We start from the raw sequence: 16,603 nt of genomic DNA on the forward strand, positions 1-16,603 counted from the left end.
AAAATCTAGAGCATTCGTGTTAAATAATGTAAGGGTCCGTCGTCAATAATTCAAAGTTAATTTCAACATAACTTCTTATTGACTTGCCGACTACTTAAGATTACGGGGAAAATAACCTAGCAACATAGTCAAAATTCTCAACCCAGCATTTTTTAGAGTGTGGTTACACTTTATTTTAAGGGTTGCTTTTACAGTATAATTATACATTTAAATATTGTAATATTAACTAGGCTACATATACTTACTATAGTGTTAGGATTAGGGTTTTCTTTAGGGTTAGTTGCATGTAATTATGCATCATTTATAGTTATTTACTATAGTAACTGCATGTAACGTGTAACAAGGACACTGCAAAATAAAGTGTTACCAAAAATCTTTATGTGAAAGGTCATGGCATATTGAACAGTGTTTAGTTATGAAGTGTTAGCAAGCATGCATTAGATTTGCTATCCCTCCACCATCTGTATCCAGCCTCAGGCTGCTGTAACATCATGATCATTCGAACAGTAAATTCAAACCATTCAGGTTTAAATGGTGCTGTTTTCCCTCTACTGTCGGAGTGGATTCTCTTCTGAGGTGTTAGACGGCCACAGGGCCTATTCTGCATGACGTGAAGTGTTCACTTTCATTAGTGTTATAATGACACATCTAAAATTGCAGTGCAGGTGAGTGCAGCTTCAATATTTGACCTTTACCCTCTTTATAATACAAACCTGCCTCTTTCCGCCTCTTGGTGATTTATAGATCCCAGACTAATCATTTTAGATTTTTATAGTATGTTTTCTGTGATATCTAAGTAATAGAAAATTTGATAGTCTTATATAGCAATAAATTAGCATGGTCACAAATGTCTGACAATTATGAGGTCTAAGCGCTAGCAACACCTAGGTCAGGGGTTCGATTCTCTGGTAAAATGAGAAATGTATATCGCCGAGAGTCACTTTGGATAAAACCATCTGCCAAATCTATGAATGTAAATATGCAGCACTGTAACTCTTCTCCAAAGCTAGCAGGAGGAGATCAAACCTCCTGTTTGAGGTTAACCTCGTGAGTCTAGGAAAGTCCAGGGTCCCTTATGGCCAGATTTAAATATTCAAAAGGATATCAGAGAGAGGAAACCTGTAGCCACACGTCTCCTTCACTCTTATGAATATTTATCTGTCTGCAGTTGGTTCTGGAACACAACAGGGTGTTGTAGAGCAGCGTCTGTTTCTGACAGTTTGCGAGTGGCCCATCTGTGGCTTCCTCCTCCAAGAAAGCTTTCTTGGCTTGCGTGGAGGACGCGCATAGGTTCCTGGGAGTCCCATATCAATGAGAAAATCCCAGCACAGAATTACGCTGACTGTAAGCAAATTTTACTGATTGTTTTAAAGGATCTTTTAGCTCATAAAACGCAATAAACCATTGTTTTGGCAGGTTAATGACCAAGCAAAATTGACTTGTTAATGCAATCACACGGGCAAGGAGAGGGTTTATTTGGTGATGGTTGTTTGGACAACTATAAAAGGGGTCATGTTTGGTTTTTCATTGCAGAACACTCTGAGGAAAGAAGCGCTTGGATGCATTATCTTTGTGCTCCCTGTTGGGGTTATTCAAAGAGCATGCAACTTGCAACACAAGATAAACCTAAAGAGATCGAGATGCAACTGGAATACATTATTTTGCTCATGGGTCAACCTGAAGAAGCGTCCCATGTGTGATGTTTCAAATCCATAGTACAATATCTTTATTCTGCTGTCACAATATACAGTATATTAAGTTGGAATACAATGCATCTCCGATCATTAGTCACCGAGACTAGAACATACATCCCTTGTTCAGAGGGCCCACGCTGTACAAGAAGCCCAGGAGAGGCATATCCTTACCACGCTGTGTCAGAAGAAAGGAATCAGCATGTATTGCAAACCTCCAAACCGCACAGCCGTGACTAATTGGATTCCTCTGTGTTCATGATGCATGCACAATGTACACATTTTTAATCGTCATTGCTTTGGTCTATGGCTTGCGGGCAAGGTGTAGGATGCTGGCAATTATCATTTTCATCAACTTGATCCATGATGATTTTTGTAAACCTGTCAGCTTTCTTTTTCATGCTTCTTTACGAAGTCAGTTCCCTTGCAGGTATTCTTGCTCTGATGCAACACTGTCAGAAGGTATTGATCTTCTACACCCTTGCAAATAAGGATGGTCTATTCCTAGAATTTCAGCTTTCTGTTAGAAATGGGGCTTGTTGATGATGATGATGATTTTAACATTTGATAAGTAACATCACAAACGTAGTACATTTCTTTCGTACTTTCACATGGCATTACTTGATGTTAAATTCTCCAGCTTTTATTTTGGCAAAAAAAAAAAGGAAAAGTTTCTGTGTGTAGCTGGCAAAAGTTTATTATGCAAATGTAAAAGTGATGTAAACCTTGCACATTTTTTTTTTCACTGTTAATGTAAAAAACGTAGCCTTTCGCGGTTTAATAATTGCAATTTTAATTTTATTTCAATTCATTGTGCAGCCCCTTTTCTAAATCTAAATCTTCCTGCTCACATTATTATATTTATGCAGCCATACTGTAGAATGATTCATTTATGACACTTGATTTACATTGCAGCAGCTGTAATGGTTTTTAAATACGGTGTTCTTTGAAAACCAAAACACATTAGCCCTTAGCATCTCACAAGTTGGCGGCACACCATCTAGCCTCCTTAACGGCAAAAACATATTTCGAAGCATGGAAAGACCACAGTGTTTAAATGGTTGGCAGGAAGAATAGGATTTTATAATCCAATATGATGTAAGGTCCATCGTCTGTGTTCTGATCTGCTTTGGAATAGCGATCGGTTGGAAAGGCAGTTTGTCTGTCAGCTCTCTCCATCGTGTTGTCAGACACAGCCAATCATCTGAAGCCGGATCCCAACACAAGCGAGAAGGGTTTGAAAAAGGGAAAGAGTGAGTGCAGCTTGCAATTAACATTTCGTGGTCCCTTTGTGAGGCACATTCAAAGTAAATAATTAAGCTTTTCACTGAAGAAACACCAACCCATTTAAACAAACTGCTAAAGAGGCGCTGGGATTGATTTGAGGGACTGGCCTTGAGACAAACACAAATTAGAGAGTAGCCAAGGACATCTCATTTGTTGAGAGAGAGAGAGAGAGGGGGGGGCATCTTTCAATGTGTCTGAGTGGAAGATAAAGAAATGCAGTGTTTTTCCTAATTTCTATTTTGGTATAACTCTTTTTCAACCCTTAGCGGTCTTGAATGATGTGCTAGTCGGCTATGTAAGGATGGAGAATTACCATAGTATGTCCCGCGTTGAACCCTGGGAATTCAGAGCTACATCATTGTGTCAAGCAGTCAGGAACGCTCCGCCGACTGTGTGGTAGCATATTTCACAAGGAACCGCACACTGCCAAAATCAACCACCCGCTTCCTCTTCCTCTGAAACACACTGATACTCTGTGTTGGCTGGGTCCACTTTTATTTCTGCCTTCCCTTCCACATCCCTCCACACTTCCCTACATCATCATCATCATCATCATCTGACCCCTAAATTCAGCATTTAGTAGCCCGACTATAATCCCAGAGCATTCATTAATCTCCTTGAGAGAGAGAGAGTGAGAGACCTCTCTGCGGATGTATCTAAAGTATAACAGATTCTGTTTTGGTCCTCACAAGCCTCTAAAGTAATGCTGGTGGGGTTTGGGGATCTGCCACCTTCCTGGATTAAACCCTTACTCTCCAAGCACGTTCTGGGTGCCGTATGCTCTGGCATACGGACTCAATTACCATACAAAGCAATTCTGTAATGCGGCGGTTATGTGCACTCCACCTAATTGACCCTCGTTGTGCTGAAAGATTTCTGGACGACTAGGGGCACGTCAGAGCTGCGGCGCGGTGTTCACTCATCATTCCAACCACACGGGCCTCTACCCTTCAACGTGACATATGAACGTCATTATCACGTACACATGCCACTCAGATCAAATGGTTTCTCCGGGCCCTTCGATAAATTGCAGCAAGATCCTAGTGTTACATCGATCCTGCATTAATTACCTCTTCTGTGGTTTCTTGTCGTATATGTAAAAGTATTTGCCTGAGCTGAATAGCAGCAACAGCAATGTGGTTATTGCTCAGATGCCCTAACTACTCATTTCGATTCTAATGTATTCCCACACCAACTAGCTTTAATTTTTCAGGTGTGTCTCAGAGAGAACAGCGTGAGGTTACATGCCTGAGAGGAACAAATGGCTGCATAGTAGAGATGACTTCTCTAATCTGTGCTGGAGCATGTGCCTGGAGCGTACAGTACTGCTGCTTCTAATGAGGAAACATTTTGATATCAGAGGGTTTGCAAATCTTACACAGTATTTCTCTTTTTCATAACAGACTGACTGACAAGGAGTGATGTTATTCTTAATCATGGTGCAATGGGCTAATCTTAATCATTAGTTATTATTTTGTGTCCTTACAGGAAAATAAGGTGCACTGGGAAACAGATGGTATTAGTGTCCAAAGTGCTTCGTAACACTTTACAGTAGGGTTCTATTTTATTTTATTTTTTTACGTTTTCTAATACTATGGCTAGCATAAACTTACAATGAGTAGTACTTTCACAGCATTTATACATTGTGGTTAATATTATTTTATTTAATATTTACCAAAATTTATTTAATTTATTTTAATTTTATTAAATTAAATTATTTTATTTATTTTAACAATGAACAGCAGATACACTAGCCTACCGTTCAAAAATTAATAGTCAGTAAGTCTCTTATGCTCACCAAGGCTGCATTTGTTTGATCAGAAAGACAGTGATAACGGTAATATTGTGAATATTATTACAATTTAAAATAACTGTTTTCTATTTATATCTATTTAGATGCCATTTATGTGATGACAATGCTAAATTTTCAGCGTCATTACCGATACTAAGTTTCTCTGCAAATACCGAGAGATAATTATTAAGAATATCTACTGATACCAAATGCACAAGGAACCCTCTGGAACATTACTATATTATTAGAGGTTGAAATTAACAGCAGTATTATATTCTACTGCCAATTATTTTCATATAGGCCTATAATAATCACACTCAAATACAAACTGAAATGTTTGTATACAACTCAGTTGCACTTAAAGTAGTTTTCATACACACTTGTCTTCATGGCAAATGTATTCAAGCAAGCATACATATACAGTAAATAAGCTCCTCTAGTGGAACTGTGAACACTTGATAACTTCCCTGAGGTAAATGCAACATGTGATAATGTTTTATATGCTAATATATAATGTGATAGTTTTATTGACGTCTTTCCGCAGTTGAAACATTGAGCGATTACATTACATAGTTGTACTGTATCTTTCAACATTCGATGTTCATGCATGTTTTTTGCATGCTATAACTTTTAAAGTGGAAGAAATGACTCGCTCTCCACGCTGCCACTTGACCTGAAGCACTACAGCGATCTGTCACGTCACATTTAAGAGCTTCAAAACTCTATTTATTGTTTGAATTTCGTGATACAATGGACAGAATTTGAAAGCTGAGTCTTTGTTTCTTACCACAAGTAGTAAAGCACAAAGTTCTTTGTGATTTATTTGATGGCAGGTACGCTACAAATAATGTTTGGTGTAAGAAAAAAAAAAAAAAACCCACAGACCTGGCAACCCTGGCTTAAAAAAAGCCTGCTTTAGCAGCACTAATTTTTAACTGCTAATTTGTTGTGTTTGTGTTGCCTGAACTTTGATAGCCCTAAATTCAACATTACACAGTATGAAAAAACAGTCTGTCAAGTTTTTCCGTCCCCTTTTGAAAGACAGGATATAATCGGCCCTGATTATCGGATCACCATATGTTTTTATACAGTCAGTTTATTTTAAACGCTTAACGTGAAAAAAGCTTTTAAAACGCTGTAGGCTACACACCTTATTAAGAAACCATACAATGTGCAGATAAGCAGATGAACCCAGAATATGAACGCAATGCGTTCCTCCTATAGAGGAAGTCACGTAAAGCGTTTTTCTTTAACGGTTTTCTATGGGAGGAAAATGCTTAACATGTAGTACTTAATCACGTTGTGTTCATATTCTGGGCTTATCTGGTTTTCTTTAGGCTATATAGTATGCTTTATTAATAAGGTGTGTACAGAATTTGATCTTTTAATATAAAGTTTTTGGACATTAAGCCGTTAAACGTTTTTCACGTTAATAGTTTTAGAATGTATTTTATTTGCGCACACAAAAGACAAAGTTGACAATTCTGGCCATACTTTATTTATTTTAATATTTTCTTTATTTTAATTTGATTAATTGGTCACTCAGGGTTATCTAATTTAACTATTTGTGGCTTGTGTTTTGAATATACGTTCCCCTGCACTTTAGGCATTTTGCACACATTTGTTCTGCATCTAGTAACTTGATTATGACTTATTTCGTTTTGTATTTTTATTTATTAGAAAGGTACAGTATGTTCTGTTCTAATTTAATTCTGTTAATTAATTGTTTTTCAGTGCATAAATGTTACACTGTGGGCCTAGGCTACTTAGAGCGTGCTCGCACAGGTAATTTAGACGATTTAATTTGATTTAATTAATTTAATCCAAAATGTTTTTATACATTTTCTTCTATATATTTGTGTGATGTTCTGTACATCGCGGCTTTAAATTGTTAAAGCCCCGCCCCGTCCCTCCCCTCCCCCACACCCATGATTTGACTATTAGTCGACTATAGACAAGACTTGACAAATGTGATTCGACTATGAAAATCCTTAGTCGGGGACACCCCTAGTATTAACAAATTGAGCCTTGTTCTGAAGTGTTACCAGTGCTTCTACATGCTGCTTGTGAGTCACTGATGTAAATTTTGGCCTAGGCTGTTTGGAAGCCAGTACTCGTCTGAAGCACCGCCATGCTCTATCCAAGGGCAAGGGGAGGTTTGTTGGGCATTAGCTGCCAAAACATTTCAGTCAGTCTCTCCACATACACCTCTGCAAGTTTCAGAATAATGATACCATAGTCTTCTGTCATAACTAGCCCACCCACATAATTGAGTTAGAGTCAGCCAAGCCGCTTTCTCCGGAAGCATCCTCAGGAGAGTATATAAAATCAGCCACAGACATACACAGGTATTAGAGATATTAGGGATTCTTTAGGAAATGGAATTATCATCCGAAGACTTTCCATTTATCATTCCAATTGACATTTCTTGATGCAGATTTGGAAACAGGCCTAGATTCAAGGTCACTGAATGTAGCCTTTATCTATGACTGTGTGAAGTGGCTACAGTCCAGTGACTGTGCAACAAGTGTGTGTGGCATTCTGTGGTCTACAGCTTAAACCCTAATCACCTCCCCAAATAAACAGACCCTCTTATTAATGATCCGTGTAGCCATTTTACACGGCAGCGTTCCCCAAATAGCTTTCTCTGGCCTTTTTAAAAGTAGCAATTTTAACAGGTGCCACTTTCTGGCTCAGGAGCATAGCTGCTGACCAATCAATTTTCCCAACAGTAATCCCTGGTCTGAAAGGATCCTGTTTCCTATCAATTAACGTGGACTGGTGTTCAGAGGCTCCTTTTGTTTACAGCCTTGCAATGAACAGCTGGCCTGTCTAACCTTTGGATGAAATGCCATGGCACCCTAAATCCCAGCGAAAACAAGGGCATCAATACATATGGCCTGATTTAGATTCAGATTCACAAGCATTCAATTCAGTTCAAAATTGATTTGTTTACAATTCATTTGGGTTAATTTCAGATATTTATTTAGGCTAACACATATAATAATCAACACAATCAAGATTTTTTTTTTTAAATAAGCTTTAAGTTACATTGAATTAGTAAAATTATTATAAAGTTATGAACTCTTTGGTTACAAACTACTATTATGAAAGTTTGTAGAAAACCTCAAAATCTCTCTGTTTTCATCAATATCTATGCATCATCTATATGTATATGTATCATCTGTGCTTTTACTGTATTTGAATATATTACCAGATGGATTCAGTGAGTTCAGAGGATTCGTCAGAATGATACAAATGATAGGGTTCAACTTCACACTGACTTTGAAGTCTTTTTGAATGATTGTTTAAAAGGAGTGGTTCAAACGAGTAAGTTGTGCATGAATCAGACTATATTAGTTGTGCTGTGTGTTTCTAGTTCACTTAAAAGAACAGATTATAAGAGTAATTTATTCTAGGGATGCATATTAAAATTTTGGCCGATACTGATAACCGATAAATCTTTGTATTTAAATGCCGATAACCGATATATTGGCTGATAAATCTAAACTAAAATTTTTATAGAATTTTTGAGAGCCTGATTACAAAAATAAAAGCCTCACCGTTAAAAGCCATGACCCAAACACACAATTATAATGTTCTCATTATAATTATATGTAGCTTAGGCTATATGACAGACTTGCGCTGCACATGTTGCACTTAACAGTATTTTCCTTTAAGTTATTCCAATCATATTTCAAGCAATTCAAAACCATCATGGTGAACAGTTCGCATCTCAAGTGTCTCAGCTGAAGGAAATGATCCATTATTTATCAGCTTTAATATATCGGTCAAATGTTCTTTTCGGGCTGATAACGATTACATTAAAAATTAACATATATCGGCCGATACCAATATGGTGGCCGATATATCGTTTATCCCTAATTTATTCATGAATAGGGTTGCACTGTTTTTGTGTAAATCAATTATTTTGCAGTACACGTTATTTTTATCTCATCACACTCAATTCGGACCACAAACTCAGGTAAAATGTGAGTAATATGAGTGTAAAGCATAAGCAAGGTGTCTTGAACTCCATTATACTCTGAGAAGGTATTTTACTGAGCGGTCAGAAAGCTCCTCCTACCATTACATATTCACATTGGGAAAATTCATAAAAATTATTCCTGTTGAAAAGCTTAAACTCTCCCATCCTCCTGGGTCTTAAAATGGTGTCTGTGCTGGACCTTACAATGACTCAGGCTTATTCATAGGCCCTGGTTGGAATGTGTTGTCACCTCCAGACATGGTGTGAGCATAAACACATTCAATCCTCATGGTGCCACATCTACCACTCTCTTCAAAAAGTCCATAAGAGAGTCCTGTGGAGCCGAGAGACCCCTCTGGTTTACCTCGTCACAGAGGATGAAGAGCTGGAAGAAAGTCGTAGCAGTGAGGTACGGCCATAACTGCGGGGAGTCGTAAATCTCTAGCTTGGCTCTGAGTACGCATGAGGCCTCTGGTTGGGGGGTTATCCATCGTGCGGTACAGGACAGGCAGTGCATCACTCTTCCAGACTGCGAAAAGCAGTAGCGTATAAAGCACAGGAGCTTATGAAAGGGAAAGAATGTTTACCTCACCGCTAGTCAATGCACTCATGGTGCTTTATAAAGGACCACATGCCCACAAGTCCTCGGCATGAGGTTAGAAAATTCACTTTGCCACTTTTTCAATTCTATTGTTTATTATGGCCCATAATTGCATTTTGATTTCACCTCTGTGTACCAACTGAAAGCAGATCTTCATTTTAGACTGCTATGAATGGACATCCAGAGTAAGTTTCATGAGTCTCTGAATATAAATTTTAGGCTTTGTGATAATCATGTAATTTAGCTTAAATTTGTGTGCCTTAGAGATGGAATATGTCCTTTTTCAAATAAATTGGACCCACATGTAGTTTTTTTCATTGAATGCTTTTGGTTTTTCCTGGAATATAATTCAGAGGGAATCTGAGGTATAGAGACATGCCCGAAAGGCTGCGTTCCTCTGCACAGCCCCAAACAGTACACTTACTGTTTTCCTTCAAAATCGCTGTCGTTTTCAAGGCCCGTTTTAATTGCAACCAGCGTTTGAAAGCGCATTTAAAATGATCAAATAGCCTAATGCAAGATTAATGAAAATTCTGTAAATGAATAAGTATTTCCAATAGCTAAGACTGGTAATTAGTTGGCCCCAAGCTGAGGCTATGAAAGACGTTTTGTACTCTGATGCTTGTAAAAGGAAGTCAAAACAGCTGCATTCGACTGTGATAAAACACAAACTTCCTCTATTTCCCTCCAAAAGTCTAACAACTTAGTCTTACTCTAATTACTAGAGGAAATTAATTAAGCCATCAATGCGATAACATGGAATATTCACAAGGGATGACTGACGGCCAATCTGAACTGAGAACTATCATCCCCGTGCCTCTGAGGACCCCAGACGGCAAAATGTGTTCTCTTTGACCCCAATTACTTGAGATGTTCTTTAACACCAACTAATCAGTAGAAGTAGAGTAACTGGCCTCCAGTTACTAGATTTTTTTTCTCCAACCTTGCAGTCTCAGCACAGAACGAGTGGGTGAATTGTTACTTGAAGGTCTGAGCTGATGTTGAACAGCTGGAGTAATTGAAGTAATTGTTATTAGATTGATTTCTTTTCAACCAAACGGTCATCTTTCATCTGATTATAATTCGTCCCCTTTCAGTGGCACTCAAATCTGCAGTTTCTTTACTATGAAGGCATGTATAAAATGCTTGTCCCTATACAAACTGTAGAATATCAATGTTTTATCTAGGGAAGAAGAATGTACGCATTCATTTTTGATGCAAATGTACACAGAGGGGCTATTTATGGAGCTTTTTGAGTGATAACTGATTTAAAAGCCATTATTTCCATGCTGAATATTGATGAGGCAGCGCTACACCTGTTTAGTGATTTTTATTTTTACTCTTTTTTTGCTGTCAGCATTATTAGATTTATATTTTCAAATGTGTGGATTTAGCATCAACGACAAGCACAGTTTACACATTTAAATCCCCCAAAATATTAGGATATTAGGAGGCAGCAGAATTATATTTTAGTCACAATATTTGAAAAACTCAACTACAATAGGCTATATTTTAAATTTACTTTCACGCAGTATGTGCAAAAATTAAAATTCGCTTGTCTTGTTTGGCATGAAAATAGTATTTTCAAGTGGTTTCAAATCCTGTACACATATAAATGGTGACCCAAACTGTGTACTGTGAATGACTGTCTTAATTCCTCAATTAAATTCGAGTACTCCATTTAAAAAAATCCTCGATTGCAATTTACTGAGAAAGCCTGCGATTCAATTAAATAAATATATGCCCTGCGGGTTTAATATATCTACTTTATTTACATGTGTTCACAGTAAATACTGCTCCACTTGAACTTTTATCATTTACATGTGTGGAGCATCTCAAACTCCATCTCTGCATATGCTGTGAGTTTGAGTTGCTTATAACGTTCATCTGGGAATGCGATGTGCACCATTTCATCAGATTTTAATGTAAATCATTTATAAACCTACTCCAACTTAGGAGAATACATCAATAACTTTCTAAATATGCAAACTGTTCATCATGATTTCAAAATGAAGTTTTAACCCTTTTTACACAATTACCAAAATAATCGGCATTAGTGACATCCCTAGTACTGTGATAAAAGAAGTCAATCTGAACACAAATTTAGCTATGGCTAGAACGATGCAATATACAGATGCACCTTTCTCAGTATCAGGACGCTGCCATGTCATTATTAAAATGTCTCTGGTGGTTATCTCATCGTTGTCCAACTGCTTACCTACATCCTGTACCCATGTAACCTCTGCAGTGGTGGAGCCTGATAGTGTGCTGTTGTCTGTAAAATATCTTGGCTGAATCAAACAGCAGGGAAGCAGAACCCACTATTTCCTGCCCCCTTCTTGATTTTACAGCATTTTTCATCTTTACTACTGGAGACAGCTGTAATATCGAAACAGATTTAAGGCTGATTCGTGTCAAACGTGTTGATAGTATTTTATGGAGCAGTTGGTTAAGTGGTATCACAAGCCTCTATAAATGTCTGGATAAAGAATGATGTTAATGCATGGAAATAAATGAAATATTCATAGGTTTTTATTCTTCCCCAGCATTTCCTTAAGCAAAGACTGGGGATAAAAAGCGATTAAGCTCTGGTTTTGTTTGTAATTTAGGAACCTTTTGGAGTTAATTGAGACAACATTAGCAATTTCCCTCACTCTGTTTATTGAAGATAAATGAAAGATTACAGACATTGAACATTGTACAAAAGATGACCTGGATGTGTAACCTTTTTATGTTTCCTCTTACTTCCACAGAAATGTTGATGGATTCCACCACAGCGACCGCAGAGCTTGGCTGGACAGTATATCCGTTGTCGGGGACAAGTGACAATAGTGTAAGTTCTCTTAATGTGTCTATATATTAACAGATTTCTTTTTCTAATTCAGTTAGTCTTTTTTATTGCACACAGTTTACTGAGGTTACATGAAATGATCAATTAATCCTACTACTCTGATGATTATGACAGAAACTGGATATAGCGCCACTAAGACTAGGTTTCATCCATGTAGGCTCATGCCTGCTCAGCGCCCACTGGTCAGGAGCAATTCATCGTCTCCTCCCCGACACCAAGATCTATGTTCTTCCGAACAGATCGGGGGGAAGAAAAATATATTCCTGAGTAATTTGCTGGTGTATTTCTAAAAAAACACTCCCTATTTTATTCAATTATTTATGCTTCTGTGTCTGTTTGGGGGGATGGTTTAAATTATACCATTCCATGCGTCTGGAAGCAGTAAAATAAAAATGGAAGACTGAGAGAGACAGAGAGACTAAAAAATGGAGGAAGAAAAGAGGATAGAATTCTGACAATGTGGTTGAGCAACTTCAAAGTTCTTTAGAAATCATTTTGCTCACCATCTTCTCTTCGAACCTGAGGGCACGCAGCTTTTTTCCCCTGTACTGATTAGAGCAATCAATATTAAAGAACAAAGTGCTGGTGTCTTCGGGTCTGAGGCTCTGGATTCAATCTGCACCGAATAAGATTCACCTCTCCTTTTCCTCTGTAACAAAAGAAACGGAATTACACATGCTTTGCGTCATCACATCTTTTTCATTTTTACAACTCTGAAGAATTAACAGAGCATTTCAATACCACATCTAATAGCTACACAGACAAGAGGGAATGTCATGATATAAAGTGTGAAATTAAATATCGCATAGTTCAGATGCAAAACTTATTTGCTGTTCTGACACATTCAGAAATTATAGAATATATATCCAAAATGACCCCAGCGTCTCAGAGGAAATTGATTCTTCAGCCAGGAATGCTAGTGATTGTTCCAACTTTCCCTCAGATTCATTTTTTGGTTATTCTGCTGTCGGACACCATGCATTTTCAAAGAGCATATACATTTTCTTAAAAGAAACAAGATATAGAGAATAGTCTCTAGTAAGACATAGCACACTTTGACTAAATTCACACATGGCGGTTCCCCGCAGCAGCATTAAACAGGTGGGATTCTGTAAACCTTATAGAGAGAAAGGCTTTAAGTTATTGTCTTACACCCCTGCAGAGCCGTGTGGGCTTAACTAAAGTATCAGTGTCAGTCAAAATATAGAGCACTCCATCAACAGTTGGCCTACATGCCACTGAATAGCTTTGCAAAACAACCCCCCGTTGCCGAAATCCAGATGTGGTTTGTTCATTCACTCATTCATTCTTTCATTCATACATTCACATTTGTGTCCTGAATTTATTCTAAACCCCTTGATGGTTTGTGCAGGTGGAATATACTGTATTGAACAGTGTAATTATGGAAGTTAACACCTACATTAAAGAAAGCTTTATGGTAACCCTTTATCACAGCCAGGTGTGAGGAGCACATACTTCATGCGCTTTCTGTTATTATTTTTGACTGTAGTTATTACTCCACATGTCTGTATAGTTACGTGTTTGGACCTGCACATCAGCTTTTTAAAATCCTATGTTATAATTTCAGATGCCTTTTAATAATTTAAAGACTTATTGAAATCAAAGGAGGAATTTGCTGGCTTTAAATTTGGTCTGTTAGATTTTTGGTCGTCTATTCTATATAACTGTAAAGTGGCATGCAACCCCTGATTTGAGCAGCTACACAGAATCAGACACTTTCTTTATGATAACACTGTGTTCACTCTAAAAACAAACAAAGTAAGTGGTAGAGAAAATGTCAGTAAGCAGCACTCTGTGAACCTTTTAATTCATTCTGTTAACCTCACAATTTAAATCAACAAAAAGCATAAAGTTTTTTCAGCTTTTCCAAGGGCACTTTATAAATTGCGTAAAAAGACAATTTTCTCTTATGCCTGTCTGGGAGCATTTTATGTAATGTAAAACATTTTATTTAAGGATGACTTATTTTTAATTTATAACAGCAATGGTGTGTGCAGTCTGTACACATCCTCATGAGGCTGTAAATTAAGTCATTACCGGCTTAGTTAGAGAACAGCGTAGCAGGAGACATTACAAATGTGTGTAAATGCAAACATGTTCAAACTCAGTATTGGTCATGCATCTAGACTCATTGCTTACTGATGCAGAACATGAAAATAAGCTAGTACATTTGTGTAACTAATCAGTGTGATAGTGTGGCCCTCACTTGACTGCCTCAAGGTCCAGATCTAACACTGTCATTAATCATCTGTGACTTTATTTGCATGCTCATGAACTGCTTCTGTCTGTTTTGCGAGGAATAATGAACAATAAATGAAATTTGATGCTGTAAAGGGGAACATGCTCACAAATGTCCTCTGCAAAAGGGATATTTCACCTAAAAATGGAAATTGTCATCATTTACTTACCCTCATATCATTTCAACCCTGTATGATTTTGTCTTTTGTGAAAGTCGACAGATATTTAGAAAAAAACAAAAACAATTCTTCTTCTCCATACAATGAAATCTAATTTTGTATTCCACAGAAGAAAGTCATACATTTCTTGAACAACCCTTTAGCTTCTCTTAAAACTGTGGTTTCCTTGTTAAAAACCATGTAGTTTCAGTATTTCTGATTAGCATGACATGAGCTAGATTAAGTCATCAAGAAACAGATGTTTCAACCTACACAAACCTATCAGAACCGCCTTAAATAATTTGGTTCAAGAAATGTCCTGAAATCAGTTCCAATGTGGATCGGTCTAAAACGATTGTATTATTTTAGGGTCCCACCATCAGGGAATCAAATCTCTGTGTGGTCACATGTCAAGATTGAAACAAGCCGCCCTTCCCCAGCATAACTCTTTTGTCATGTCCTTGATTCGTATGAGTTATGTAAACATGATCCACATGTATATAGATAGACACAAGGGTTAAAGAAGCAATAGGAAGCTTGTTTGTCTTACTTCACATGTTGTGCATTACCAGTGGATGGAGGTAATTGAAGCTGACTGCCAAAGACGGCTCAGTTTGTAGGTCGCCTCATTTTTTTCAATCACTTTCTGTCCCTCTGTCAATCTTTCTAATGGTTGGGAGTTCAGTATCTCGCTTAGGGTTGTAATCCCACTGCACTTCAGCAGAAATATCCGGATGTCATTTGTCCCACACGTCCCCTCAGGACAAATGTCTCAATGTGACTCTATCTGTCAGATTTCCCACAACTGCAAATTGGGAAACTTTCCCTCAGGAGCTGTCATACATGCTCTCTTTCGTCCCTCTGCGTGAATGATTTATTTATGCAGATTTACGATGTATTTCTTTGAGTCCAAAGAGCGGTTTGCATTGAGATGTGGAGTCAGCATATTTCAGCTTTCGACTTTACAAATGCTTGAATACAAATGACAGCCTTGGGAGAGCTTTAATTGCTGGCTTCATGTAAACTTCATAAGGTTCTGACAGTTTATTTGTAAAAGTCCAAATAAAAGTTCAGAGCCGTGTCATAGTGGAACAATTAATATAACACAAAAGTTTGATCGCGGCCAACTTCTGCATCCCCTGGAGCGAGACTTTTTCATAATTCAGCACAAGCGTGCGGCTCCGCTCTAGCCGGGAGAGCCTCTGTCTGGGAGACATATAGATCACAGCTCGGCTGTGAACTTTCCTTCGTCTTGGGTGGCTGGGGAGTTATCGTTTCTAAACTTCTGTCTACAAGAACAGTGTGCCATTTATCACAGAGCTCCTTTTCCCAGTGCAAGTTACAAGTTTAATTCAGTTCAATTGTCAAAAAAAAAAATTGTGCATGATTTATTGAAATTAGATACTTTTCTATGCCGAAGACACTGTTTACACAAGATTAGTCATATAGCTAAAACATTCTGTTTGCCAAAGTGTTATCATCATGATGTTCACTGAGGACACATTTTTGCATCCAAAAACAGCAAGACAGAACTGTTTTAATTTAATAAATGCTCATGCTGTTGGTTCTTACCTGGATGTTGTGATGTTGTTAGTGTTCTGAAAGTTTTTTTTTTAGCAGGTTTAGCACAAATGGGATAATGTATGTCACTGTTTATTATTTAGTAGGGTTGTGTACCATTCAGAATTAAATTGAACGCACTTTAAATTAAAATGTAATTCCTGAATTTAAATTTAAATGTAATGAAGTAGAATTAAAATTAATTTGTACAGTATAACTGTAATTTTTAACTAGAAAAGCAAACTTTGTGAATACAAAATTTTAAGGTCGTATGATAGATATCTTTGATTGTTCAAATCCTTAACCTTAACTAATGAGATATAGTGATGCTTGGCTTAATATAACACAGCCTGCAATGTCTAGTTGAACCAGTGTTGCCAGATCTCGCGAGACAAATAAGCAACCAGGCCAGTAAA

At 37.5% G+C, this 16,603-nt stretch overlaps 1 protein-coding gene across 3 annotated transcripts in view; it reads left to right on the forward strand.

The window, feature by feature from the left end:
* The window catches only part of ephb2b (eph receptor B2b), a 142,130-nt gene that overhangs the window by 45,542 nt on the left and 79,985 nt on the right, over positions 1–16,603 (forward strand). For 2 of the 3 annotated variants that reach the window (XM_081357149.1, XM_081357150.1), the window contains exon 2: positions 12,113–12,192. In XM_081357149.1, the coding sequence (XP_081213275.1) occupies positions 12,113–12,192 (80 nt within the window). Of the gene's footprint in view, positions 1–4,313; positions 4,342–4,466; positions 4,530–6,504; positions 6,556–12,112; positions 12,193–16,603 lie in introns of those variants that run through there. The other variant, XM_081357151.1, reaches the window with a different exon arrangement.

The sequence above is a fragment of the Scardinius erythrophthalmus genome (assembly GCF_964197995.2).
Source record: "Scardinius erythrophthalmus genome assembly, chromosome: 25".
In the NCBI taxonomy this organism is placed as follows: Eukaryota; Metazoa; Chordata; class Actinopteri; order Cypriniformes; family Leuciscidae; genus Scardinius; species Scardinius erythrophthalmus.